The sequence below is a fragment of the Etheostoma cragini genome, chromosome 3 (genome assembly GCF_013103735.1).
Source record: "Etheostoma cragini isolate CJK2018 chromosome 3, CSU_Ecrag_1.0, whole genome shotgun sequence".
NCBI lineage: Eukaryota > Metazoa > Chordata > Actinopteri > Perciformes > Percidae > Etheostoma > Etheostoma cragini.
The window spans coordinates 22491119-22518414 of NC_048409.1; the positions used below are offsets into that span (position 1 = coordinate 22491119).

Here is a 27296-nt window from a genome sequence, read left to right on the forward strand (position 1 = left end):
TCTCTCTCTCTCTCTCTCTCTCTCTCTCTCTCTCTCTCTCTCTCTCTCTCTCTCTCTCTCTCTTTCTCTCCTTCAACTTATTTCTATCATCATGTTCCTCTTCTATTCCTTCCTTCCACAACTTGCCAGTAACGATTTTGACCTCCAAAAGTTCCTTTATAGCGAGCACCACATGACTTTCTCCTGGTCTGCCTCACACTCAGTCAGCCTCTGCATCACACACACACACACACACACACACACACACACACACACACACGGTGGCCCTCTCTGTCAGCGCCGCTCCTTCCCGTCCCACAATGCTCTGTTACCTTATCAATAGTGATCAATGCAGCCACAGAACTGAAGGTCTTGCTCTCTGTCCCTGTGCAGCGAGCGCTCTGTTCTCTCCATTCACCCTTCCTCTGTCAATCTGGCCACAAACCCCTCTTTCCTCCCTTTATCCCGAGGTAAGATACTTACTTTTCAGATAAAGCATATTATGATAAATCGGCTGAACTCTGTGCGTGTGTGTATGTGTGAGATTGTGTATCTGTCACACAAACACACACACAGACACACACACATACACACACACACACACACTATAAGCACATTTAGTGCACAAAGACAAAAATGCAGTGTGTGTATTGAACAACATGATGTCAGAGGTACTTACAGTAACCTGAAACAGCTGCAAGTGTTAGTATGTTTAAATTGTGTACGTGTGCGAGTGTGTGAGTGTGTGTGTGTGTGTGTGGGCCCGCACATTTTGGGTCTATTTGGACGTGATGGTTTTAAGTTTATTAAATATTCAGTAATGAAGACAAAAACACAAACGATTAGGAGCCTTTCCTCTTTTTTCATACACAGAAACAGCAGATTGGGATCAAACGCATTTAACAAAGACTTGTTTACCTGGGAGGACTCTGGGAAAACTTTTTTTTTTTTTTTTAAACTACATCAAAAGAAAAAGCTAGGCCTTAGTTATTGTTAATAAGAACAAGGCCCATAAGGCTTCATCAGAATGAGCATTATGACTCAAACTTTGTTCCAAATTCCATTTTAAATCCTTTTTCACTTTTGATCTGTTGAAGTGATTGTACAGTTGATTTAACAGTATAAAAGACGGATGACATCTTCAGTATTACACAGGTAGGCTGACCACACTGAGGATGACTATGTCTTTCTTCTTTTACTTTAATTGTCTTAAAAATGTTTGCTCTCTTGCTCTTTTTGGATAGTCATTGAAGGACACATGATACATGTTTGCTAATGAAATGGGATTAGAGAAATGGAGGATATGTTCAAATGTTCTCTATGGAGCAAATGTTCTCTAACAAAGTGGGATGAAGTTTCGGTCAACAAGGGGAATAAAGGAGTTTGGAGAAAATTAAAACTAAATGAAAATACAATGGCTGTGTTTGCCTTTGGGACGTGGATGCGTGCTTGAGAGCAAAATTTGATGTTTATGAAATGCTGTGTGAGTCTGTGTGTGTGTGTGTGTGTGTGTGTGTGTGTGTGTGTGTGTGTGTGTGGGAGTATAGATTAGATGTACTAAGCCTCTTATGTGCTGGTTGTCCTTAATTTGTGTCTGCTCTGGGTCCTAGTGCGTCCAAACAACCAGCAGTCCTTCAGCACATAGATGTCCACACTAACAACTCCAAACATCACATGTTATGCAATATTATATGCTACATAATTGTGATTTTAAAGTGCAATACTTAGGCCATGCGTTCATAATTATGTATATGCCCTAAAAAAAGATTAAACTGTTGTAGCTATATTAGAAGAAACAAATCTGAAATTGATTGATTGACTGTAATTAATTTACAAATTTTTGTTCTATGGAAACCATGGATCCAGAGCTGGTAACTTATTTTTGATCATTTCATTGTACCAAATATTTTACAACCTTATGGACAAAACACCATATATCTATGACATCTCAGGAACTTACTGCACTACAGGGCTGGGCGATATGGAGAAAATCAATATGTTCGACCAAATACCTTGATATCGGTACCGCAACAATGTAGTGTAGATCTGAGTGTGTAGCGATTGTAGTGTTGACTATTGGTGCTTTCACAAAATATTTACACAATGAGATTGTTGATGAATAATCATCAGTAATGTGGATATAATGACGAAGTGGGTAAAGACAAATAATAGAACAGTTACAACAGTCTGGCAAGTTCAGAAATTGACATAACTGTTGTAATGCAGCCATTAAAACCAGGAAAAGACACCAATTATGCCATATTACGATATTACAATATTCAAAACCTAAGATGATAGCTAGTCTCATATCACAATATCAATATAATATCAATATATTGCCCAGCTCTAATTTGTACAGTGGGCCTAACCCAAATCTATTAATCTTTATTTTACAGTTGAAGGCCTCTTGTATCTATCCACATAATGAAGGGAATTCCCGGGCTTCATAACTTTTAGTAGCTTATATCATTGTTTTTGTAATATATAAGGTAAAGAGACTGACAGAGAACAAATGCTATATATAAGACAGAAATCCAGTATCATAGCTACAAGATAAAAATTTGCCTATATAAAAGCATAGGCTTGGCCTATTTTTTTATTTTAATTTTTTTATTCTAGAATTCCATTGCTAGGCAACAGCGTGGCCCCTTGTTCACATCCTGTCAGTCGATGCCAATCACAGACACTGCAACAGGAAATCAACTGGGTCCTTCTGGAATGTTTACATCTGTGAAAAGGTCTTGCCATTGCATTTAAATCAAAATAGCATACAACTATTAACATAGGCTTACTTAAGTGCGTAAAGACGTACGTTGAAAAATGCTGAATATTTCTCAAGTTCAATATAAAATGTAACAGAAGAGTCTGAGGGAAGCAGGTGCGCGAAGTGTGCGCGTGCACAGCAGTGGTGCGCGCAGTGTCGCGCGCTCGAATGCACTATTCCCGCCGGTTTTTTTCTCTCTCTTTCTGTCAGTTGGAGGTCTCGAGACATTCTTATTGTCGGAGTCCCTACAGTTAGCTCGAGTATTTATCCTGCGGGCGGCGGTTTAGTTCAAGCTGCCGAAGCAGCAACAACAGAAGACAACAAAGTAACAAACAACAGCAAACAAACCAAGCGTAGGCCTACCTGATGTGAGCAGCAGGTGAGGCATCCACTGGACACTAAAGGTATCCCGACGTCCACAGACGCAGGCCATAGAGCTACACACGCTCACCTCTGCAGGTGAAGACATATTAGGCTATTCGAGATTTAGAAACGTTGAAACACGCCCGTAAAGTCTCTCTGTCGCTGTGTGTGTGTCTTTATATCTCCGCTTTGGCTTTACAGAGCTAGATAAACCCCTTATACAGTTTGGGCTGTAGCTACATGGGTCTGTGTGTGTGTATGCGTGCGTGTGCGTGTGTGGATTTTAAACTATAAGAAATCCGATTCAATTAACAATCGCAGAGAATCGGCTTTGGACACTGTGAAATTGTCCCGCGGCAGAGGATGGCACAGGACAAACAGAGAGATGAGACACGACGCAGTGGCCTACACAGAGTTCAACAACAAAAACCGAGGCCTCTGCGAGAATAGCATATTGTGTAGAAATTATAAAACAAAAGCATCCAATAATATTAGGGCTTTAATTAGGCCACAACTATTAATATAGCCTAGGCCTAGCCTAGCCTACTAGGCTACTTTTTAAATAAGGCCTAGGCTAGCTACAGAATATTTGTATGGCTAAAGCTTAACGCGTAGGCTAGAAAATAAATCCTAGGCATGTGTCCTCTAACCTTATTATTGCAGTAGGCCCTGCAAATAAGTGAGTTATTTAACATGTTATTAGTGGAGTGGTGGTCTGCCTGTTGCCTGTTTAAGGTACACTATTAATGTTCCGGGGAACACATTCTCCTCCTATAACTTAGTGTTTATTATTATTATTATTATTAACATAATTATTATTATTATTATCATTATTATCATCATTATTATTAATCTATGATATAGGTCTATACATTCCTAAAATAACATTTATGTAGGCCTATAGGTCTACCAATCAATTATGCAAATCAACCAGTCACATGATTTGGTAGAACGTTATTATTGTTATTATTATTATTATTATTATTATTATTATTATTATTATTATTATTATTACTATTATTATTGACTGTAGGCTATAGTGAATGAATGGATGGGCCGGAGGGAGCATGTTGGGGATCAGAAGGGGATTTAATAGAAGAACAACGCGGTCTTTGTGTTGCTTTTAATCCGGCCTGTACCCCCTTCTCCACCTCTCAGTTGCTCTACCTCTGCCTCCACACTCAGGCGGGGTCGCCTAATTATTTTAGGAGGCCAATTTCGAAAATAGTTTAAAACCTGGAAGGGGACTCGAAGGCTAAGCTTGAAGAATTCACCATGATTGTAAGAAGTAGCCTAACCTTTCCAAGTACCAAACGTAGGCTATGTAGGCCTAATTCTGTCTCCATTCCTTTTAATTACTGTTATTATAATTTGATATTGTTTTTCAAATGTCTACTCTTAACTAAATATGTGGGCTGTCAACAGGTGCAGTGCTTGGATCATAGCAACTTTTCAAAACAGCCTGTAAGAGACATTAAATAAATCTAAACACCTCATACTTGGCATGACAGGTCCAACATGAATATAGCCTGCACAACCACGGTGTGTGTGTGTGTGTGTGTGTGTGTGTGTGTGTGTGTGTGTGTGTGTGTGTGTGTATGAACGCCCAGGAGAGAGAGAGAGAGAGAGAGAGAGAGAGAGAGAGAGAGAGAGGGAGGGCTCTGGGTGTCTACTTGGGTAAGAAGTTACTTCTAATTAGCCAGCCTCTTCTTGCTCGCCTCACTTGTCCACTGTGCAGATCCAGATCCTCTCCTCAGGGACCAGAGACCGCTTGGGGCCCCTGCACTTGTCCCACCCATCACCTTCATCAGCCTTTCACCTGACGACGTCGGTGCGCATCGCAACTTGGACAGAGAAACTGCATCATAGCACGGGTCTTGTTTGATTAGGCTTTATTATTTATTTTAATGCAATGACGTAATTTATTGTCTTGGGTTTATTTAAGTTGACGTTATCAATCTTATCTGAATAGAGGAATATACACCCGGTCTCTAAATCAACGGTGCTTTTACGCATCAGGTTCAAATAGGTGTAAAGACGCATCTTCAGTTAGAGGGTTCTGGTTCGATAGCACTAATTCAGACAAAAACAACTAAGTGACAAACAACCCAGGGTGAAAGAAAAACACAGAGGGAGGGAGTGACAGAAAAAAGAGAGAGAGAGAGAGGAGAGAGAGAGAGAGAGAGACACCCCCTGGAGACTAGCTAGGAGACCCGGCCCCCGGCCTGAGAGAAGGAGAGAGAGAGTGAGGTAGTGAGGGAGTGTTTTAAAGCCAGCAGGAGGCATGATGTCCTACATTAAGCAACCCCATTACGCCGTGAACGGGTTAACGCTGTCCGGCCCGGGCATGGATCTGCTTCACTCCGCCGTTGGATACCCTAGTAAGTAATGGCCTATTACTCATTTACTTATGTTGTTTTTTTTTCCAATAATTTAAACAGATATTTTAATTGTGGTCTCAAGTATAAAAAGTGAATTTTAGGATACAGCAACTGAAAGAATCTACAAGTAATGTCGTTATGTCTTAGAATGGTCTGTTAAAAAATGACCAATTTACGTGCAGGCTATGCATTCTTTTTTAAATGTAGCCTAGCAGTAAGGTTATGCTTTATGTAGCCTATGAATAGATGTCCCTGGTTCTTCAGCCATCAGAACATGTGTTCCCTTGACCTATAAGTTCAGAGGATTATAGAGTCAAAAAACAATAAAAACGTGTGTGAATGGAAACGCAGCCTGTTCTCACACAGACTTATCATCAACACAGACTCCAATCTGTTGCTCTTATCGGGTAACCTATTTACAAAAGGATGCTTATTGTAGCCTATTTTACTTTGTGCCATAACACGTCTTATATTGTTTGGATGGGCTACGTGGCCTCATCAGCATCTGTCATCTTTAAGGAGAGAGTTTGAATGAAATGATGCCGATGTTTGGCACCGATGACAGAAGGCGTGTTACAAAGCTTGGCCTTCTTGTCGCTGATAGAGTTTAAATCAAAGAAGAGTTAATAGGCTACATTGTTTTTCAATTCAGACATGCTTTGGAATGACTTTCGTTTCTCTACTGTGTAGGCTATATTTCGATTCGAACATAAATAGAATGATCAAACCATAAGAAGTGTTATATTATTTTATTCGATCCAATAATAAACATCAGTTATCAGTTTCCGCATTTCTTCACATATGACACGACATGTAATTATGGTCCGATGAAAATGACCGAATACAACTTATTAAACTTCATCCTATTATTTTGCATAAAATGTTTTTAAAAATTGATATTCTCGGGCAGTTTATAAAATAAAGAACCGGGGAAAAGTAAAGTTTTATTATGGCTATTTGCGAATTCAAGGGGGGGAAATCAAATATAGGCTACCTAATATACTTGATTCATAGGCACGATAGGCAATCGTTGTCATTTCATTTTGTGGAGTTCCTTATTAAAATAGACTATTTTAATAATGCATTAAGGGTTTTTAATAGCCTAATTTCGATAATAATTTCGATCTATTTTTAATCTATCGGGCGGTTTAATTGTGATTTTTTTTTTTAAATGTATGAGTGAAATGTTTGAACCACCACAGATACATGTTTATACAATTATATGCATACTGTTTTAAATACCAACATAAAAAACAATACAATCATACTACTATTAATAACAATAAAAATAACATCGATTATTTTTTATTCTTCCTCTCCTTTGTAGATACCCCGCGTAAACAGCGTCGGGAGCGCACCACCTTCACACGCGCACAGCTGGATATCCTCGAGGCTCTGTTTGCCAAAACGCGCTACCCAGACATCTTCATGAGGGAGGAGGTGGCCCTAAAGATCAACCTGCCTGAGTCCCGAGTCCAGGTAAAACATTACAAACAAGTAGCCTACATAAAATATTGTTTCAAAATTATTTGTTTTAAAATTGTATTACAATCATGGGTTAATTATTTTGCACTGCACTGGATATGAGTTGCAGAGGGAGATTTAAGTATTGATTATATAATTAAACTTCTCTTTGATGCAACCCTGCCTTCAGGTCTGGTTCAAGAACCGCCGTGCCAAGTGCCGCCAGCAGCAGCAGCAGAGCACCGGCCAGTCCAAACCACGGCCCCCTAAAAAGAAGGCATCCCCTGCTCGGGATGCTAACTCTGAGGCCAGTGCCAACGTCACCAATGGAGCATACAGCCCTCCTCCCCCTCCTCCAGGCACCGGCATCCCCCCCAGCTCCAGCTCTGCCAGCGCCACGGTGTCCATCTGGAGCCCAGCCTCCATCTCCCCGCTGCCAGACCCCCTGTCTGCCTCCACCACTCCCTGCATGCAGCGCACCACCTCATACCCCATGACCTACACCCAGGCCCCAGCCTACAGCCAGAGCTACGCAGGATCCTCCTCCTACTTCACCGGCCTGGACTGTAGCTCCTACCTGTCCCCGATGCACCCGCAGCTGTCGGGCACCGGAGGCGCCCTGAGCCCCATCACAGCCGCCTCGATGGGTGGGCCTCTCAGCCAGTCCCCCGCCTCGCTGTCCTCCCAGGGCTACACAGCAGCCTCGCTGGGCTTTGGAGCCGTCGACTGTCTAGACTACAAGGACCAAGCTGCCTGGAAGCTTAATTTCAATGCCACTGACTGTCTGGACTACAAAGACCAGAACTCCTGGAAGTTCCAGGTCTTGTAAATATTAAGAAGTGGGAGGTGGGGAGGGACGGGGATAGGGGAAGAAACGAGATATTGAACAAAATTGAAGTCAGGTGAATGACCCCAGATTAGATGGAAGATACCTTGGGACACAGCAATCAATTAATCATATCGGTGGAAGAACTAATCAGCTAAAATAGTTCACTTTTGCTAGCTCAGAAATATTTGTGGATGTAAACTGAGCTGTTGAGCTGATGCTCGACTTGGTGATTGTAAAAAAAGAGATGACTGTAGTGTTCCTAAGTTAAGCAACTTAGAAATCAGCTATGAAATAAATGAATGGCTGTAAAAGGAAAACAAGACTGTGATATCTGTACAATAAAATCTAATTAGAGAGGAAGAACAACAGCTTTATATTTCCAGCTCAGTGGTATTGGGCCGAAGTTGTGATTTAAATACAGTAAACTATATTCCTGATGTCAAGATAATTTAAAGTGAACACTCAGAAACATAGGTGGTGACTTGTCACATGTTAAATGCCTCCTTTCGATTGATAACTCAACAGTTTTGGTTAATAGATATTCCACCTGCCTCCACTTGGACCCCATTTGAAGCAGAGCTTTCACAGCGCAGCCGCTTCAGTGACCTTCACGTTTACTGCATAGACAGCCTTGAAATGGACATGTTAAAGCACAGAACTGACTAGAGCCCGAGCTCATGTTTATTTCTTCCTTAGACCTTGTCTTGTATTTTCTGTGATGTATTTCTTTTATAAAGCTGATTTTCATCTCAAAAAGCTTTGAGCCAAACGACTCAACTAACCCAAACTGACATCTTAGGGAGGTGTCTTAACAAGGTGGCCACTAATTTAAAAAAATACCACGTGAAATGTGCAGACAGCAGACAGACACTGATGATTCCCAGTAGCCTTGTGTGATACTGACCCTCTGCAGCCTGTGTGTGATACTCGCGGAGGTAGTAGAGCTGGTCACTGAAGTGACTGCAGTACAAACCTGTTGCCTTTGAGCATGGTTGAAATCATTAGCAGAATGGCTCGTCCATTGTTAGTTTAATAGGATCAATTCCAGACAATTTGTGCAACAATGGCCGCATTGTGGCTATTGGCAGCCAAGTAGATCCCCCCCCCCCCCACTCCATCTCACAGTGTTTGCATGAGGGTAGCTGATTGTTGAAGCAGTTCATGAATCTACAAATGACTTTATTATTATGAACTTGTTTTGCTGATAAATTGCTCCAGGGAGGATTTGATGGGAGAGAAGTCTGCACCAGAGAAAGGGAAGGGACTGGGCCGCCATGCAGCCCCCCTTTGCACAGAGAGTTTGGTGTCTCTCAACTTCAACCTGTAAAGATGTGATGGGTACCCCTTTATGTGTTTGATGTGTTGTTTGATTTTTTTTTTGTATTAGACTTAAACAATATTTCTTTTAAGAAATTGTGAATTCGTTGAAGTAAAAATTGTGGTAATTTGTTTTGAATATTATTATCAGTATTATTACTATCATAAATATGTTGTCTTCAGCTGACATGGACATTGCTAATATACTTTTTTGTTCTTTTGTAAATATAAAAACTTGAAAATGCAATCATGTCTGGTATCACCAATGAGTTGTTACGCAGGCGCTCCACCCAACAGAATCTCTCTCTCTCTCTTAATTTCTAGAAAACTGCCAACTTTTTGTTTGTTTCTGTTTCTGTTCTTCTGGTTTCTGCTTATTCTTATTTTTTCAAACTCAGGGGTTTATCCAATAAAAGTAGCAGTAATAGGATACAATGCTGGTTATGCTTCTTGATCATTTACTGTACTTTTATCTTTTGCATTACTATAATCTTCTCTGCTTATTTTTTCTGACATGAATTATTTTGTATATTTCATTTGTCTCCTGTGTTTGACCAGTCTCACCACTACCATGCTAGATAGCTATGATGTTTCTGAGACATTAAATGGCTTCATTAAAACTCTGGAGTTGTTATGTTCTGTAAGTCATTGGATTTGACAGTTTAATTACTGAATAATAAGGGTCAGTGTTAAACCAAGGTAGGACTATCTGACAGGTGACCCTTTTGGGCTACAATAGGGGAAAAAGAGAGTATTAGACATCTAGGAGAGGGGACATAGGGAATCCGTTTCTGAAAGCGTTCCACTTATCCATACAAAAGGTTGAGTGGGCATAAGGCAGAGATGAGCGGGAGCGGGGCAGAGAGGACAGGAAACAAACTAGAACCAACAATAATACCGAGTCCCACTGCTCCTGCCAGCACTAAACTGAAATACCAGAGATAGGCAGATTATTTTGGATTGCTGAATGTTTCTGTGTTCCTGCCAGCGTTAGGCCAGAGGGTCATTGCCACGGGGGTTGTGAGGAGTGCAGTGGATGAAATGTTTAAGGGATGTTAGCTCACGTTGAGATGCTTAATATCTTGAAAAAAGGCACAAATCACAATGACACAATACACTTAGTGGAAGCAAATGTGTTTTGTCATAATAAAGGGTTCAACCCAGCATACAACACTCAGAGCTGTCAGCAGGTGCTGTTGTTTTCAGCAACACTTGCAGCATGGCTCTATGGATGGCAACGTCAGTCTGTCGGTCCCCCACTTTGGTCCAGACTGAAACATCTCTTTCTCTATTGACTGGATCGTTATTAACTTTTGTACAAACAATTATGTTTCCGAAAGGATGAATTAGACTGACTTTAGTGATCACTTGACTTTTCCTCTAGCACCACCACCAGGTCAAAATTTGAATTTGTCCAAAGCTTTGGTTTATGACTAAATACCAAGGGGGTAAGCCTCTCCTTTCTAAGCAAAGCTCCGTGTGGCGCCATTTTGATGCTATCAAGACTTCACCTGCCATTAGCATCCCATTGACTGCCATTCATTTTAACTAGCATTTTAGTTAGCAATAATTAGCCTGTGCCTATGTTATCTCCTAACATATACCTACGGTCTCCGTCTCTGTTGATTGGGAATGATTGAGATTTCTCTTGGCACAGCTACCAGAAGACATACAACTTTCAGACATTGCTCACATCACATCTACGTCATCAAGCTCAGTTGGAGGCTGCTCAGTGACGCTCAGCTATCACCGGAAAAGTGCTTCTAATATCCTTCACTTGTCTCCATCCAGAACAATGTTAGTGTTACGGATCTGTTGGTCCATTTGTTTAACTGTCTACACTAAATAACTGCAAAACAAATGGCATCCCCATCAGCCTCAGTTGATTTTGTGTTTAGTTCTATATAGCAAATGCTAACATGTTAAAGTAAAATGATGTACGTGGTAAATATCTTACTTTCTAAACATCAGCATGTTATAGCAGCATAGTCATTGTGAAAATGTTAGCATTTAGCTTAAAGCACTGCGGAGTCGCTAGTGTAGCTGTAGATTCTTATGTAGCCTTTGTTTGGATCGCAGTCATCACTGCTGCCATTTTGATCAGGTGACATCGGACCCTGAATATCCTACACCATTGTCTTAATACTACATATTTCATTTGATTATAACTTATAGGTAAAAACTCCTATTGTGCATGATGGATGTTGAATCTACAAGTCTAAGGGTGCCGCAGTCGGTGGCGTCCTTCACACACTAGTAGCACACTGTGAAATGCTGAATGGGACTGTACAGTTGGTCTAGTCTGTATCCATGGTGTTCCACTTCCGCAATTGGGCTGTTGCCCCAGGAAATTCCGTCGGATGTCACTCTTTACGACTGTTGTCCTTTATCTTCCACTTACTTTGTGTTGGAATTTTAAATTCCGGTGGATTTCTGAGGACTATGGTTACCCGCACCTCAGATCTCTTCAGGGTAAATCCAGGAAGCTAGCTAGACTATCTGTACAATCTGAGTTTTCTGTCGCACAACTTAAACAGCTTTTGAACGTGTGCCACCAAAACAAGTTCCAAGGCTTTTTTGCAGTGGCACTGTTGCTCTGTACGGCAAACAGCGCCACCCAAGACAATTGTGATTGGTTTAAAGAAATGCCAATACACCAGAGCACGTTTTTCTTCCATCCCGGAACGCTGTGTGGACTCACCAGACATCTTCTTTGCGGCATCCATGTTGTTTCCTCATTTTGACTCAAAGCTCATGAACACAGAACAGTCAGAAGAACAACCTCCCAATTCTGAATGCACTCTAGATATTTCTAGCATTAACAAATCGTATCATTTGCTAGTTACTTTTACGCTCTATCTATCTTCTCCCTTCTTGTATAGTTTTCTGTCTATTCTACACTTTTTCAGAGGGTCACACGTGGTGGTTTGCATCAGCATTTCGATAGAAAGATTAGAGTTGTTGGAAGTGTTTGATTGTGGTAAATTTAACATTTTCTGTGAAGCCTTGATGTTAAAATGCAATCCAGAACAGAGAAAACGAGAAAGGAAAACATCACAGTGCTTTTGTCCTGATGAACAGAGTTCCTAAATTGAGATCCTAAAATGACCCGGCCTGCACTGGCACAGCAGAGATCAGGGTGAACCTGTGTGAAATATGTACAGATCAGACTGCATCACACTGTCATGGACCTGGACGTGGAGGCCTGACTGGGCCTGGGGTTCTTTCGCGCTGCTGTCCAACCAAGGTCATGTAGCGACAGCCACAAAACGTGGGCTGTTCATTTATATTTCATCTCCCTGTACGAGCTAGCCATGCGGGTCTTTAGGGGACTTCATCTGTGTTAGGCCAGGTTTTTGTTTTCTATTTTTATTTGCAAGAGTTTAAAGTTTAATTAATGATACTTTCTGTCCCATGATGCAATGGGCCTGCGAGAGCATCTGTCACTGGGGGAACGTTGGAACAAATTTGTCATCTGGAGCGGGAGAAGGCTTTAATCCTGCCGATGACAAGAGAAATGTCCAGAGAAAGAGAAAAAATGGACATACAAGCGGAGAGATAGGGAATGTGTGATGCAAGGAGAGAGCACAGAGGAGGAGAAGAAGAAGAGGAAGAGGAGGACAAGGAGGAGGAGGAGGAGGAAGAGGGAGACAGTAATCCTGTCTAATTCACTTAGTGTTGCGCTGAGGGAGCAGGCAACTAAGAGGATTTGGGACATTCTCTAAATTAGATCAGCAAGAATAACAAACTGCAAGTAGAGGTGGGTAAAGGGAAAAGGGGGCACACTGGAAGAGGTGGCATGAAGGAAGGGGTGCTGGAGAGAAGAGACAGAGGTTACATGCATGGAAAGGGCGTAACAACTGAGGAAAACATGAAAGAAAATTTATTAAAAAACAAAATAATAAGTTTGTTGCCAGTTTGAATCATTTATGCGACAATTGTGCACTGCTCTCGCTTCCTTTAACATCTAATGTTACAATTGGTGCCCTTGAGCAAGGCATTTGACCCCCAGTTGCAGGCAAGAGTGCAACGTATTGAGATCTATGCATGTATCAGCTTCATGTGAAGCAGAGCCATTCTGTTAGCTCAACAAAACTGCTCTCCCTATTCCAACTGGCACCAAGCACTAAACGCCCGTATGATCCAGACAACTGCTTGAGTTCAACATATCATTAATCTGTGGCTCTAAACTCTGACTTTTACTATTAGTGATGTTAACTTGGTGTTAAATTGTAATCTGCAGTAAAGCCCTCATCAGAGGTGTATGCTGAGGTTGACAGTGGCTGGTTGATCCATTCATACTGTAATACTGATCCTGTTACCACTACTAGCTGCAGATCACTCACACCTACTTACACTGCAGTACTGTGTGATTTAGCAGCATTACTGCACCATTACAAATCGTATTTAATAACGTATCAAAATTAGTACATCTTTCTGACATTATTATATATAAATTTAATGATATATTGGCATTTATTTATTTATTAGAGCAAATTTAAAATAAAAATCAGCCGATGCTAATAGTCCAACTAGCAAATAAGTACTTTTTACTGTTTTAAAACGACAACTTATTAAATTATTTGCAGAATAATCTTATTGTGGAATGACTGTGCCATGATTATCTTATTTGACTATGGACTTTTTAAAGCAGGTTACTGGGAAATGTACAATCACATATAGCATCACATATTTTTTGTCATCTTGTTCCAATTGTTCATTTTAGTTTTATGATGTTCATACTGATGTGTTTTTGTCATTTTTTCCACATTTCCCCACGGGTCCAGCCAGATGTATTTGGTATCTTTGGAAACTTTGGGATCTCCCCTAAAATGTAAATGAAACTGTGGATTTAAATAATGTTTGGCTGCACAACATGCCTTTGCTGTACTCCACTGATTCAGTATTTCACTCCAAAACACAATGTTGGACTCACAATGAACAGTTTAAAAAAGGATCAAAAATCAATACAGCAGAACAAAAGATTTCGTCTTTTTTATTCCACATATTTTTCTCCCCTGGCGCCTACATTACCAACAATGCAAATTTACCGGCAATGGGTCTGCCGGAGATTAGAATGTGCTATGCTGCCTTTAGAGGTCTGGTAAACTCACTAACTTCACACCTTTATATTTTCACAGTTTCTAAATTATTCAGCCTTAACCAACCATTGACTTAAGTGACATTTCATGAGGAAATTGATCAGACTTCACACAGCTGCCCCTGGAGCCACAAAAAAAGCTTAATGCAACTTGTTGTTGTTCACATACGCAATACTACTCACTAAGACCTATACACCGCCTTTGATGTGTATAAAACATATAAAGACTGATCTGGTCCCTAATTACAGTGAAAAGATATTGGCAAATAGTGTTCAAACTACTGTTTTAACCTGGTCTAACTTTATTTAGTTCCCACACAACAGCAAAAAATGTTCCCCACTCTACACAGACTTTCATCATGGATTCCTTTTTCATTTAAACTTTAAACCAAGCATAAACAAACAATGAGTGCATGTGGGTGGGAGTCTGTATTCATATTATTATGTTTGATGATTGTACAAATGTTTGTGTGTGTGTGTGTGTGTGTGTGTGTGTGTGTGTGTGTGTGTGTGTGTGTGTGTGTGTGTGTGTGTGTTTGTGTGATTGTGTGTGTGTGTGTGTGATGGGGCATGGGGCATGGGGTCAGCGCCTGCATGCTTGGTGGCATTGGGATTAAGAATCGATTATGAGGAAAACGGACTGCAGGCAGGGAGGACGGAGGAAGAAGGGAGGAAGGGATGAAGGGGAAGGGAGGGGAGGCTGGTCAGCTCTGGCAGCAGCCTGTGGCATGATTACAGTGTGCCTCCAGAGCAGGCTGGCCACCGGCTTGTTTGTTGGGGATTACAGAGAGGAAAGAAATGAATCATATTTCTAAGTCCTGAGTGTATCTGTGTCTCTGTGCTTCAGAGTCCATATGCTGCTGCTGGGGGATTACAGGACCACACTGCTTGCAGAGCACAGGAGGGAGTCCATCCATCCATCCATCCATCTATCTATCAATCTATCTATCTATCTATCTATCTATCTATCTATCTATCTATCTATCTATCTATCTATCCATCCATCCATCTATCTATCTATCATTTAAATGCTGAATCCACTGTTCAGAATATCAGCGACAATAAAACGGTTGAAGTTAATACATCTGTTGTCAGAGTAACAGTGTAGCCTTTTCTACATGTGTAAATTGGTAAATGAACACCTGTTAAAGCCCAAGCTTGTTAGTGACCGTAGTCTACTGCACTTTGTAATGAGCTTTTGGGTTACATGCTTGTGTGGTGCTGTGTCAACATGAGTCTGAACCCTGCTCTGTGCTTGGCTAAATCCCAGTCAGATGGCAGGGACTCACTATTACTTGGCAGTCTGAGCAGAAAGATGCAACAACCAGCCAAGACAAGTAGGCTAGCACTGGTTGTGGCAAAGTGTAACATTGATCAGTATTACAGTAAACAACATGTCAATAGTTGTTTCCGGTTTTCATGTCCAGTTTGAAGCTTTATATTAGTGATTTTGGCCCATACTTGTTGATGTATATTCCCTTTTCTGACTAATCTAGGGCATAGGTGGACAGCAACCAACAGTTCCTGCCTGAGGGGTTACAGGCTAATTCTATCACACAGAAGATGTAAGCAAAGAATTGATAGGCAACACATGAATTAAGGTTTCTTACCATCAACCCATGTTTACCTTCATCCAACATGTTTTTGCGCAATATGACGCCAACGGGGAGAGTCGTGTACCAACACATTCACTCACCTTTCCGAGGTGTTGTTGCAACTCGAGGAGCCGTTCACGTGAACTTTACAAGTCAGGAAATAATTTTTACAATTATGCCGGTGGCACATGAAAGCAGCAAAATATCTGGTAGAAAGGTACATGCTTACCTGGGGGTCAGGACCCAGTTCACTCTGTAAAACAAGCAGAAATATGGAACCAGTGATGAGGGTTGACAAGTAGCAGAGATGGCAAAAGTACTCACTTCTGGTACTCAAGTAGAAGAAGGCTGCAGATACTTGTGCTAAACAAATGCTCTGGTAAAGGAGGTAGAAGTACTGATTTAACTTAATTACTCAAGTAAAAGTAACAAAGTACAGGCTTGGGAATGTGATAAAAGTATAAAAATAAAAGTAGCCTTTTAATGACAATCTTTTTTTATACAAGCTACATGGACCACACACGTGTTACAGAGAGCACGCTGAGTAACTGCAGCGGACATGGACAAAAGGCTCTTTATATGCCATTGTTATATTAAATAGCAATGCCTAAAAGTAAAAAGTCGGCAAAAAATAAAAAGTAAGGTAAAGTAAAATACCTGAAAAATCTACTTGAGTACAGTAACAAAGTATTTGTACTTCATTACTTCCCATCTCTGGCAAGTAGATATTACATCAATGTAAGGTGTCACAACCCAGATAGTTGGGAACTACTGATTTAAATAATTAGCAAATCCAAATTCTACTTCATCATGCATACTTGTTACAGTAATTAAGTATTGTGTTTTTAATGCTAGCTTTCAAATACTAGCTACCTGGGATTACTGTACTGGATTTAAACGCAACGGTGAAAAAATTGATGAAATTAAAGTTTTCTCATATTTGGTGTGTAACTGCACTTTTAATCTTTGTTAAAGTCATTGACTTCATTTTAGTATTTTTTACTGTAATATATGCTACTCTTTGAAGTGTATTGCATTTTACATTTTGCACTAATATGAACATTGATAACATTGTTCATTGTTCAAGTTTTTTGAAGTCCGTTTATTGACTACATTAGCCTTTAAGGTGAGTCGCACAGCTAAAACCCAAAACATTTTGTTTGAACATCAGCACTACATGTGTGGAGAAAGACAATTTTCCAAGTTCATAGAAAACATGCTTGAAAGCCAGCAGGATTTTCTTATCTTTTGCAATTTAAGTAGGGTTATTCTGCATTTCATATTGAATACAATGTGCTATTTTTTGTAATAATATTTGAAAAACCAAGAGTTACTTTCTTCATTCACACTCAAGTATAGAAATGCAACAGAAAACCTGTAGACCACAGTGCAGTCTGTGAGTTCCTGTCCAAGCTTTTGAACTTTGCCCCATCACTCACCCACATTTATGCCCCCCTGCTTTTTCTTTATCTGACTTACTGCATGGTTACAGTAATATACCTTATACCTTCTGCAAAATGATTTTACAAATGTTTTATTCTTCTGAGCTCCACTTTGACAAACATACTTTACTGCATTTATGTGAAGCATCAGACATGAGAGCAATACCTTTCATTGTTCAAATCCCCCTTTTAGTGTAAACCCCTGCATATCTTCATCCCCCTCTCTCCCTTCCTGTGCTCATCTTTCTTTGTCCCAATCTCTCTGTTCTTCTCTCTCTTTCTCATCCTCTCTTCATCTGCAGGCCATCTGAACCACCCCCCCCACCACCACAACCCTACAGCATCTCCTCCCTCACTTTCAGTAATTCAAGGGTTGCCTCTCTCGCTTGCTCGCCCTAATCCAGCTCTGACCTCAATCCCGTGATGTAACGGATCATGTGATGTAGGGAGAAAGAGAGAGAGAAATAGAAAAGAGAGGAGAGAGAGAGAGAGAGAGAGAGAGAGAGAGAGAGAGGGAGGAACAGGGAACATAAAGTGGGGAAACATGGTCTAATCCCCGATGCTAGAGCCACAGACCAATCACAAACTGATGGGGTAGGGGGGGGTCAGGGGGTGCCTCCATTAAGTTACAAAATATTAGTCACACACACACACACACACACACACACACACACACCAACACACACAATCACATAGGACCACGCACACCCCTTCTGGAAACAACAAGTCAACATGTTTGTTTTATCTCTGTGACTCAGTGACCATTTACATGCCAATTTTTCTGCGTACTGCCAACAACACAACAACAACCACTCTGTTTGTGACTCACAGGCAGCCTCACACACAAATACATCTGTACTGTGTGCCATGTTATGTGAAAATATATATGCATTTCTATACCTGTTGTAGAAAAACACGGTTTTCTGTGTGCCAAACCACAGGCACCAAAGCTGAAGTCTGTCACATTTCATACATATTTGCAATTCTTACTTTAAAGATTTACATAAACGGGCTGTTACAACATAGGGGCCAGTGGCCATGTCTTTACCATCTGAATATTGCAAAACTTGATATAAACACAGTTTCACAAGGCCTTTCCTTCCACCATTAAAGTGTTTAAGGTCGACTCAACGTTAAAATGTTATTTTTTTATTTTTGATGTCAAGTGCCATTTTAACAAATAGAATATTGTATGAACAAATGGAAAAAAGTACAACCAGAAATGTTGAATGTAGAAATTAGTTTGTGTAGTGTTCAAATGTTTTTGGATATACTGTGTGCCTTATGTAATGCCATAACTGGTCAATAGGGTTAGCTGTCTAGAGAAACAACAGAGAGAGAGAAAAAGAGAAAGAGAGAGAGAGAGAGAGAGGGAGAGAGGTGTGTCACATGTTCAAACATACACACACACAAACACACACACACACACTGGCACAATATCCCAATTTACGGCCATAAACTGCGTGTGGGATTGAACTTTGGAATGACGTAAAATGAATCTAATAGGTCAGATCATGCTCTTACACTTTACAGAGTGTTGTATACCATGTGCAGAGTTTGAGTCTCAAAATCTTTCTGTTACTTGCTGAAGGAGAAAGTACATGGGCGGTGTATGACATTACAACTAGTTAAGAAGCCAATCATGGTTTAATTTGCAGCTAACACAAATGTGATGTGTGACCTGAAATCCCCAGTGCACAACCACATACAATGGAGATGTTGTTGAGAAGTTGGAGACATCTTGTGTCCAGCAGTGAAACTTTTAAAAAAATCAACATTGTGGAGTTTTCAACGGGAGACATGGAGTAGAGGAATTAATCATTTTCAACTAGGTTATCAAACTTTTTTGTAAAAGAACAAACATATCAGACACAATCTATTTATTCAACGCAACATTTTCTTGAAAAAGAAAAAAAGAAATGTCTGCAGGGGCTCTTTGATTAATTCAGGTGATTTTGACACCGCAAGCAGTTTGTGGCCGACCGTCAGCATTGTTTTTGCACTGGGACTGACAGTGTTGAAACATTGGAACATAAACTCCTGATTAGTTGTGTTCTTTCCCGGTGAACGTGAACAAAACTTGCATGTTGACGGTCAGATGGCCGTGAGCCCCTTCTCTTAGTAGTGTAACTTTTGTTTTTAGTCTCTTGTTTTCATGATTGGGCTGGGTGTTATGGATTTTTACAGTTTAACTATGCTAGTGTATATTATTTTAGCACAATGGCATGCTAGCTTGTTTTCACAGTGCACTATCCGTGTCATGAGAAAAAGGATTAACATATTAATATTGTGAATTTGCTACATTTGGACGTAAACAGCAGGGTTCAGGCATATCTTTCAAGAAGAGAGAAATCACCTGGAAACAGACAAATAATAAGCAACAGGAAAGAACACGACCACCAGCATTTACTGACTAAAAGAAGCCCTTTTACTGAATTTACAACAAGTAGAATCACACACTGTACAAATATGTTTTGGCCCTCAAACTCTGTCAGAGATACAAAACTTGCAGTGATAACTTTTAATTAACAGAAACACTTTAGAATAAGGGAACATGAATTATCATGAATTAATGCATGTCTTCATGCATGAAAAAACATTCAATAACGTAGTACTTCATGGACTATCAAAAAATTGTCGTGTTGTAATCATGATTAACTTAAAATTACTTCTTCATTCTTCATTCTTCATTCTTCATTCTTCATTCTTCATTTACTTATTTATCAAGGCTAAAGATGGACCAGGTCAGCACTTTATTCAAAGAGCCACAAACATGATGAAGTAATGAAGAATTAGTGTTTAGGTAATCATGATAAAAACACTAGAAGTCTTCAGAACATATGGACACTGCTGTGACTGGTCAGTCTTTTGAAAAACGCATGAACAAGGTCAATGAATCAGATCATGATGATTGAAATACCTTAACTGATGCAGTGATTAATGCATAATTCCTGCACAAAGTTGTGATTTAGATGCTATTAATCCTTGTACATTACTGATAGATACTATTAATCCTTGTAAATTACTGATAATTCATGAAGTACTACATGAATGAACAACAATACATACACAAACAAATAGCTTAAACAGTAACATGAAATAAACCATAAAGACGGAAACAAATACAAAATTGTTTAACATGAGAAAAGGCTGAATGTTTTTGGTTTTCCAACAAAACACCAACTGTGTGTGTGTGTGTGTGTGTGTGTGTGTGTGTGTGTGTGTGCGTGTGTGTGTGTGTGTGTGTGTGTGTCTGTGTGTGTGTGTTTGTGTGTGTGTGTTAGGGGTACCCCTGCTGTGTTGCTAGTTGACTACCAGGTGGTGCTAATAGCTGAACATGTTTAATCCCTGGGAGCAATGGCCACCTCCCTCCACAGCCCCACCTTCAGGTCTTCCAGCCCCCCCCCACTCCCAATGTCTCTTTGTGTACTGTACTGTACACTGCATTAATCTCAGTAGTGCGCTCATATAGTCTGAACCCACCAACCCCCTGCCCCTGCCCTCCCACCATGTCTACAACCCCCACCACACACACACAACACACCTCTGTGTTTTAGCTGTATATTTCATGACAATAATCTCACCTGTACTTTGGTTGGTTCGACAGTTGTTTCAACTTTCCAAAACCGATAATCACATGTTTACATGTCTTGCAGTGATTGACCAGGTGTGTCAAGGCATAAAAGTAGGTGTAGGAGTTTTACAGACATACTTTTATCTTTTTTTAGTTGTTTACACTACCTGGTCACTTTTTGGGCAGTACTATGAATGTCAGCAAGTATGTGCTCTTAAATCCTCATTTATATGATTTACAGTAAGTCTCAGGCATACCACAGCCTTGAGTTCAACAATTTTTGTAACTTTGCTAAAGAGACCATACTTTAATCAGGACCACTTAATCCTGTTATTGCCAGGTATGCGAGGGTGGCTTATTATTTAGAGTTTTAACTTTCTCAAGTTGTCTTTTTATAGTCTTTATATAATTCCTTTTGTCATTTTATGTGTATACAACTGAGTGCAACAGCATCAACGCCTGTGAGGAGAGACTATGTGAAACTGTGCACCCTTGGCCACATTTGTGTGAATCACCCTCCAACCAATCCCAAAACTGTTCAATGCTTTTGAAAGGTCTGGAAATGGTATTAGATGTGGTTAGAAGACACATAGTAAGACCTTGTTCATATGAAGCATGATGAGGATTTTATGACACAGTTGTCCGCATCTGGGAAATATTTACGTTCACATTAAAGCTGTGGAAGATTGTCTGAGAGCTGAACCAACAACAGTCTCTTACATTCATGCAGTAAGGTCTCTAGCTTCCTTGACAGGTTAAGGTGCATCAGGCTTAAAACTCTTTGAAACAGACCTGTGTCTCTATCCATCTCTATTCCTCCTCTCCTCCTCCTCCACTCCAACTGTTTATACAGAAGAACCTCAGCAACTTCTTATTCCATTGACGTTTGTGTGACCCCCGTCCACCCACCATATACTGTACATCTGTCCCTCTTGCTTCAGTCCCTTGTGTCCCGCTATGCACCATGTCTATAAGCCTCCCCCCTTCCTAAACACACACACACACACACTGTACCAGTTGTGTACTAATCTGGAGTTGACCTCTCAACCTGTCCCCCACCTTCCCCCAACACACATCTCTCTCTCTCTCTCTCTCTCTCTCTCTCTCTCTCTCTCTCTCTCTCTCTCTCTTCCTCTACATCTCTCCTCAACCATGCACCCCACCCCCCCACACCCCAACCCACCCCTCCCTACCAATCCCAGCACTGTGTTAATCTGGTGCTGGTCTGACGGTCAGCACTTTGAGCGGCAGACAGACAGATTGGCTTTAATCCCCTGAGTGCCACAGATGGAGTGCCACTATGCAGACTTTGGGGAAGGCGAACACACAGTTGTGTGTGAACACATACACACTCAAACTCACATGGACAAAGACATACAAAAAAAAAACTAAAAACCAAAACACCTATGCATATATTTTTTTAGATGGATTCACATGTAAGATCCGTTATATGCTCAGAAATTAGGACAGCATACTGGGTTAGGGACAGTGGTCACATCCTCACAGTTTCACATGATGCTCCTCCACTGTAAAAGCACACCTTCCTCCATGTTTCTGATTAACAAAGCTATTATCTACACTTGAAAAACAAGAGGTTTATAGTGGTTGCAATAACAAAGGTGGTGGCAAGAAAAAGATCTTATCTCAGGGTGGTTTTGATAACATAATGTTGTAACTTACTTGGGAAAGCCACAGGCCCGTTTTGCCCTGTTTTACTAATTTTGAGGTCCTGGTTTGCGAAATGAAAACTCAGTGAAAAAGATATTTCCAGGTTTTCCACACATGCAAGATAATGCTGTTGCCATGATTCATATTTATACAGGCTTATTTAGAACAATCAAAGCCTGACACTACTGTCCCCACATGCTGCACCAGGCTTTTCTCAAAGTGTTTGGGTCCAAATCCTGAAAGAAACAGCTCTTTGATACGCGGCCATGTAATCCTGCAGTTAGATTAGCTAAATGTTAGCGGGTTTTTTTGTTTTTTTTTAATCCAAAGAAGGAAATCATTTCATGTATAATTATCTGGTAAAACTTTGTGAACCTACTGTGGTTATCACTATAATCTGGCAAAAATGAATACATGAATACGTTTCTGAATATAAATGAGACAAGAGGAGAAGGGATGAGAATTACATGAATTTATTCAGCGATTTAGTCATTGGTTTACAATAGCAGAAATGTATCTAAACCTATACACATTCTCAGATTGTTATGTAACAATTGAGACCCTTTTGAAATGATAACTTCTGGACATAGTATGTCTGCCTTCAGTGATTCTCAACCAGGGGTACTTGTACTGTACTTCTGCAGTTTCCATGGGGAGTAATGTGGGGTGAATATTTGTGCTTCTGTACAGAAAATATGGGTGGTGCGAGGCTGATGTTTAATATATGACCTGCCACAGTGATCGACAAACTACCAGTGGCCGACTGCACAAAATACACCTCCCAGCATCCACACTAGGTTGTAACACCTTAACCTTGGGCTGGAACTGAGCCTGCATAAGAATTAGTTAGCAAGCAAGCAGAAAAAAATAACATAGAGAGCTAAACATGCTGGAAAAATGGTTGAAATGTTATGTTTTACACATGCAAAAATTCATTAAACCTCCTGAAAAAAAAATAAAGATACACAATGCTTAAAGATAGACGATTCCTGCGTCACTATGACTTATGAAAAAGATGATTGAAACAACATTCAACAACGGATCCTGCTCTACAGACAAAGAATGGCTCAATATAAACATTTGAACTCTGAATAAGAAGTGACACAAGTCTGAATTGTGGTTCTTAAAATAATGAACTGGGTGGAGACCACTCATCCTGATGTAGTGATTGAGTGTGTGTGTGTGTGTGTGTGTGTGTGTGTGCCCTCAGCACCACTATAGCTGTGGTGCCCATTCAAAACAACAGGATTAAAGGCTGGTGTTTGATTAGATGTTTGTCTGTCTGTGTGTTTCATTGTAATGAGTATATAGCCAAGGCCACAGTGACAAGGGAGAATGTGTGTGTGTTAACTGTGCGCGCGTGTGTGTGTGTATTTCACTGTAATGAATATGGCTGAGGGCATGGCTTTATCCCTTTTAATCAAGAAAGTAGAAGGATGACATGAAACACTAATCAGGAGAATGATGTCAAGCCAGAAAAGGATATTAATTGTTGTTTAATTAGTGTGTGTCTGTGTGAAAGATGGGTACACAACACATTTTCAAGATAGAAATAGTAACCTGCGTGAAGAAGCTACTACTGAGTAGTATGGTATCAAAATAAGAAAATTGTGTAATGAGTAGAATTCCTGTTAGAATATGACTAAGTTATCAATGTCAGATTAGAAGAATAAAAAATGCAGGCTGTGAAAAATACATTTAAGTGTTCATGTCTAAAGAGGAGAAAAGCAAGGGCACAGGGATGAACCATTAAATAACACCGTCCTAATTGACTGAAGCATAATTTATCAGCAGGATCCCCATTCCTCAGTGTGAAGGATCTTTATTTTGCCAGCACAAGGTGCACATGGTGCTTTATTTTTATTTTTTTGAATATTTTTGTGTATGTTTTAGGTTTTTATTTTCACGGGACGGATGAAGACATGAAATGGGAGAGAGGGGGGTAAATGCAACAAAAGGCCCAGAGGTCGGAGTCGAACACGCAGCCGCTGCATCGAGGAGTGAGCCTCTAGATATGTGCGCCTGCCAACTGAGCTAACTCGGACCCAAACATGGTGTGTTACTGCCATCTAGTGGTGCAACTGCTATCAGTTCCATTAGGGATCCACAGAATGAAGGACGCAGGAAATACATAGCGTATTAAAGACTATTTTATTGATCTAGGATTATAGGTCATATTACTGTATGGTAAGGGAACCTGATAGCAATACTATGTTTTCAATTTATTGTATTTTAACAATCTGGGAGAGGTTGAGAACTGCTCTTTTAAATGTTAAACAGGAGATCCATTAAGGTTTTAGTGCTAGCTTTGAGTTTCCTTGGTTGTTTTCACCATTGCAGTACGATTTTGTTAATTTGATTTCAATTCCCAAAGCATTTTACACAGAGCTTTAGTATAGGATACAACAGATAAAAGTGGAAGAATGTATACAACAGACACAGGAGTGTGTGTAACATCCATTTATTACCACCTTATATGACAAATCTGGAAATTACAAACATTGTGTAATTGAAACATCATCCTCAACATTTCAAAAAAAGAAAGACAAAGAAAATCAAATTGAGCAAAAAAAATAAAAATTAAGTTAAAAGGGTGACAAGTCAACCTGAGAAACTGTGTACAGACGTTCAACTGATACGGAGAGAAAAAATAGAAGCAAAGGGGGGACATTTACAGAAAACATGACTGGTATTATTTGTCATGTTACACTGATTTACAATGAATGTTCACATTTTAATCAGTTATTTTGTTAAAAAAAAAAAATATTCACACTTTGAGTAGTTTGGTTTTTGGAGAACTTTACAAACCTAGATGAACCTTTGTTATAAAAAGGTTCCTTGTTTTAAAAAATAAGCCAATGCTACAAAAGTATCTCTGACACTATACTGGTGCTCTCAAGCTTTGGTTTTTAATAATTAGATGAAACCAATTTGAACACCACAAAAACAGGTGCGGTTAAACTATTCTGTCAATTAGGAAAACAGAATCGACAAGAGGATCAAACTTTGGTGCCGAAACGAGTCAGTGGCGTCACATTTCAGTAGAAAAAAAAAATCTGTTCAAATCAGTTTTTTGTTTGTTTTTGTTCTCTGTAGGTGTTTTAATCTAAATGTATCCCCCCATCTTCACGTCATCCACAAATAGGAGAGGAAAAAAAGGAAAAGAAAATCCTTTGCGTGAGACTCATTTGGAAGGGAGAAAAAACAACCTAACATGATGAATGACAGCAATGATCAATATGGTAATCATAAATCAACTCCAAAGATGCTGATGGATTGTATGCAATATTCCGTGGTGATCAGAGCCAACTCTCAGGCAGACACACACACACACACAGGGACAGAAAATCCAGCCTCAGCCTTCATGAGAAGAGACTGCACATTTCTGAGCGAGGCTGGCGGACGATAGAGAGCAGGAGAAGAGGACCAGGTAAGTTCTTCTAGCACCCTGCTGCAGAAAAGAGACATGAGTCCCCCAGCAGACACATACCTAACCTCTACTCCTGTCTGTCCCTCCCAAACTTGGTCTAGTCCACGTTTTTCCTTTTTCTATCCAAATCATGAGACAGTGCAAACTAGGAGATGTGTGCTTGAGGAGATCTCATCACCAAAAAAGTTGGTACATGCACAAAAAGAGAGTACCCTAGAAATCTGCTGTAAAGAGCACTAAGAAAAACACGACTATACACTTTATCCATAATATAATCAGTTTTCCTCTACACACTACTAACACAGGGAGAGAGGTAGGGAGCAGGTGAGGGTAAGAGGGATGGAGACAAAGCAAGAAGCAGAGAGTGGTTAAGCGCGTTCCCCACGGATACGACGTGCCAGCTGGATGTCTTTGGGCATGATGGTGACACGTTTGGCGTGGATGGCGCACAGGTTGGTGTCCTCAAACAGACCCACCAGGTAGGCCTCGCTGGCCTCCTGCAGAGAAGGAAAACAAAATGTAAAAATGATCAGCAGAGCTAAAATGGCCAGTGGATTGATTGATTGCTTTTGGTTTTGGTAACTTATTATGATTGGCATTAGTAGACACTTTTTGGACTAAATGGTGAGCTGATAGAGTATCAAAAATAATCAATGGATTAACTGTCATTCCCTGGGTGTACAGAATTTTATTAACAGTGTATATACAATAATCAATATGTAATGCCTTTATCACAGTACTCTCGTCTTTACAACATTATAGTCATATACAGTTTTCACACAATAACTAGCCAACTTTGAGTGCATAGCGAGGATTTAGATGTAATACTGACCTGCAGAGCTCCGATGGCTGCACTCTGGAAACGCAGATCAGTCTTGAAGTCCTGGGCGATTTCTCTCACCAGGCGCTGGAAGGGCAGCTTGCGGATCAGCAGCTCAGTGGACTTCTGATAACGACGGATCTCACGCAGAGCAACAGTACCAGGCCTGCACAATACAACACAAAAAATGTAATTATGAAGATATGGGAAGCAGAACTTGGTTGTAGAAGCTCAACAAAATGTTTGTCAAACTATAGAAAGCAGGACACCAACAGCTGGTTTTATGAGTTTAAGATCTATTGCTTAGGAATTAATTTGCTTCCTAGAAACATTTGAATTTTTTTTATATTATACTGTCCCTACAATTGTAAAGAAATCAGTAACTCGTGATTTAGGATTTCAGTCTAGCCTAAAACAGAGAGAAAACACTTGTCTGGAAGCAGTTTTTTGCCTCTTTTACCTGTAGCGATGGGGCTTCTTGACTCCACCAGTGGACGGGGCACTCTTGCGAGCTGCCTTTGTGGCCAGCTGCTTACGTGGGGCTTTGCCTCCAGTGGACTTACGGGCAG

The 27296-nt window shown here is 40.3% G+C and overlaps 2 protein-coding genes across 6 annotated transcripts in view; one reads left to right on the top strand and one right to left on the bottom strand.

Annotated features, from left to right (window-relative positions):
- LOC117942593 (homeobox protein otx5-like) overlaps positions 1-9713 on the top strand; it is a 17935-nt gene extending 8222 nt beyond the window's left edge. Inside the window, exons 2-5 of the mRNA XM_034868149.1 lie at positions 681-685; positions 4918-5487; positions 6815-6966; positions 7142-9713. Coding sequence (XP_034724040.1) covers positions 5391-5487; positions 6815-6966; positions 7142-7780 — 888 coding nt within the window. The 5' untranslated portion in view covers positions 681-685; positions 4918-5390 and the 3' untranslated portion in view covers positions 7781-9713. The remainder of the gene's footprint in view (positions 1-680; positions 686-4917; positions 5488-6814; positions 6967-7141) is intronic.
- A 15207-nt stretch (positions 9714-24920) lies between these two features.
- Positions 24921-27296, bottom strand: part of LOC117942603 (histone H3.3A) — a 6572-nt gene continuing 4196 nt past the window's right edge. For 2 of the 5 annotated variants that reach the window (XM_034868167.1, XM_034868165.1), the window contains exons 3-5: positions 27188-27243; positions 26740-26893; positions 24921-26404 (exon numbers count right to left, since the gene is read on the bottom strand). In XM_034868167.1, coding sequence (XP_034724058.1) covers positions 26276-26404; positions 26740-26893; positions 27188-27243 — 339 coding nt within the window. In that variant the 3' untranslated portion in view covers positions 24921-26275. Of the gene's footprint in view, positions 26405-26739; positions 26894-27187; positions 27287-27296 lie in introns of all 5 variants that reach the window. The other 3 variants (XM_034868168.1, XM_034868166.1, XM_034868170.1) reach the window with 2 other exon arrangements.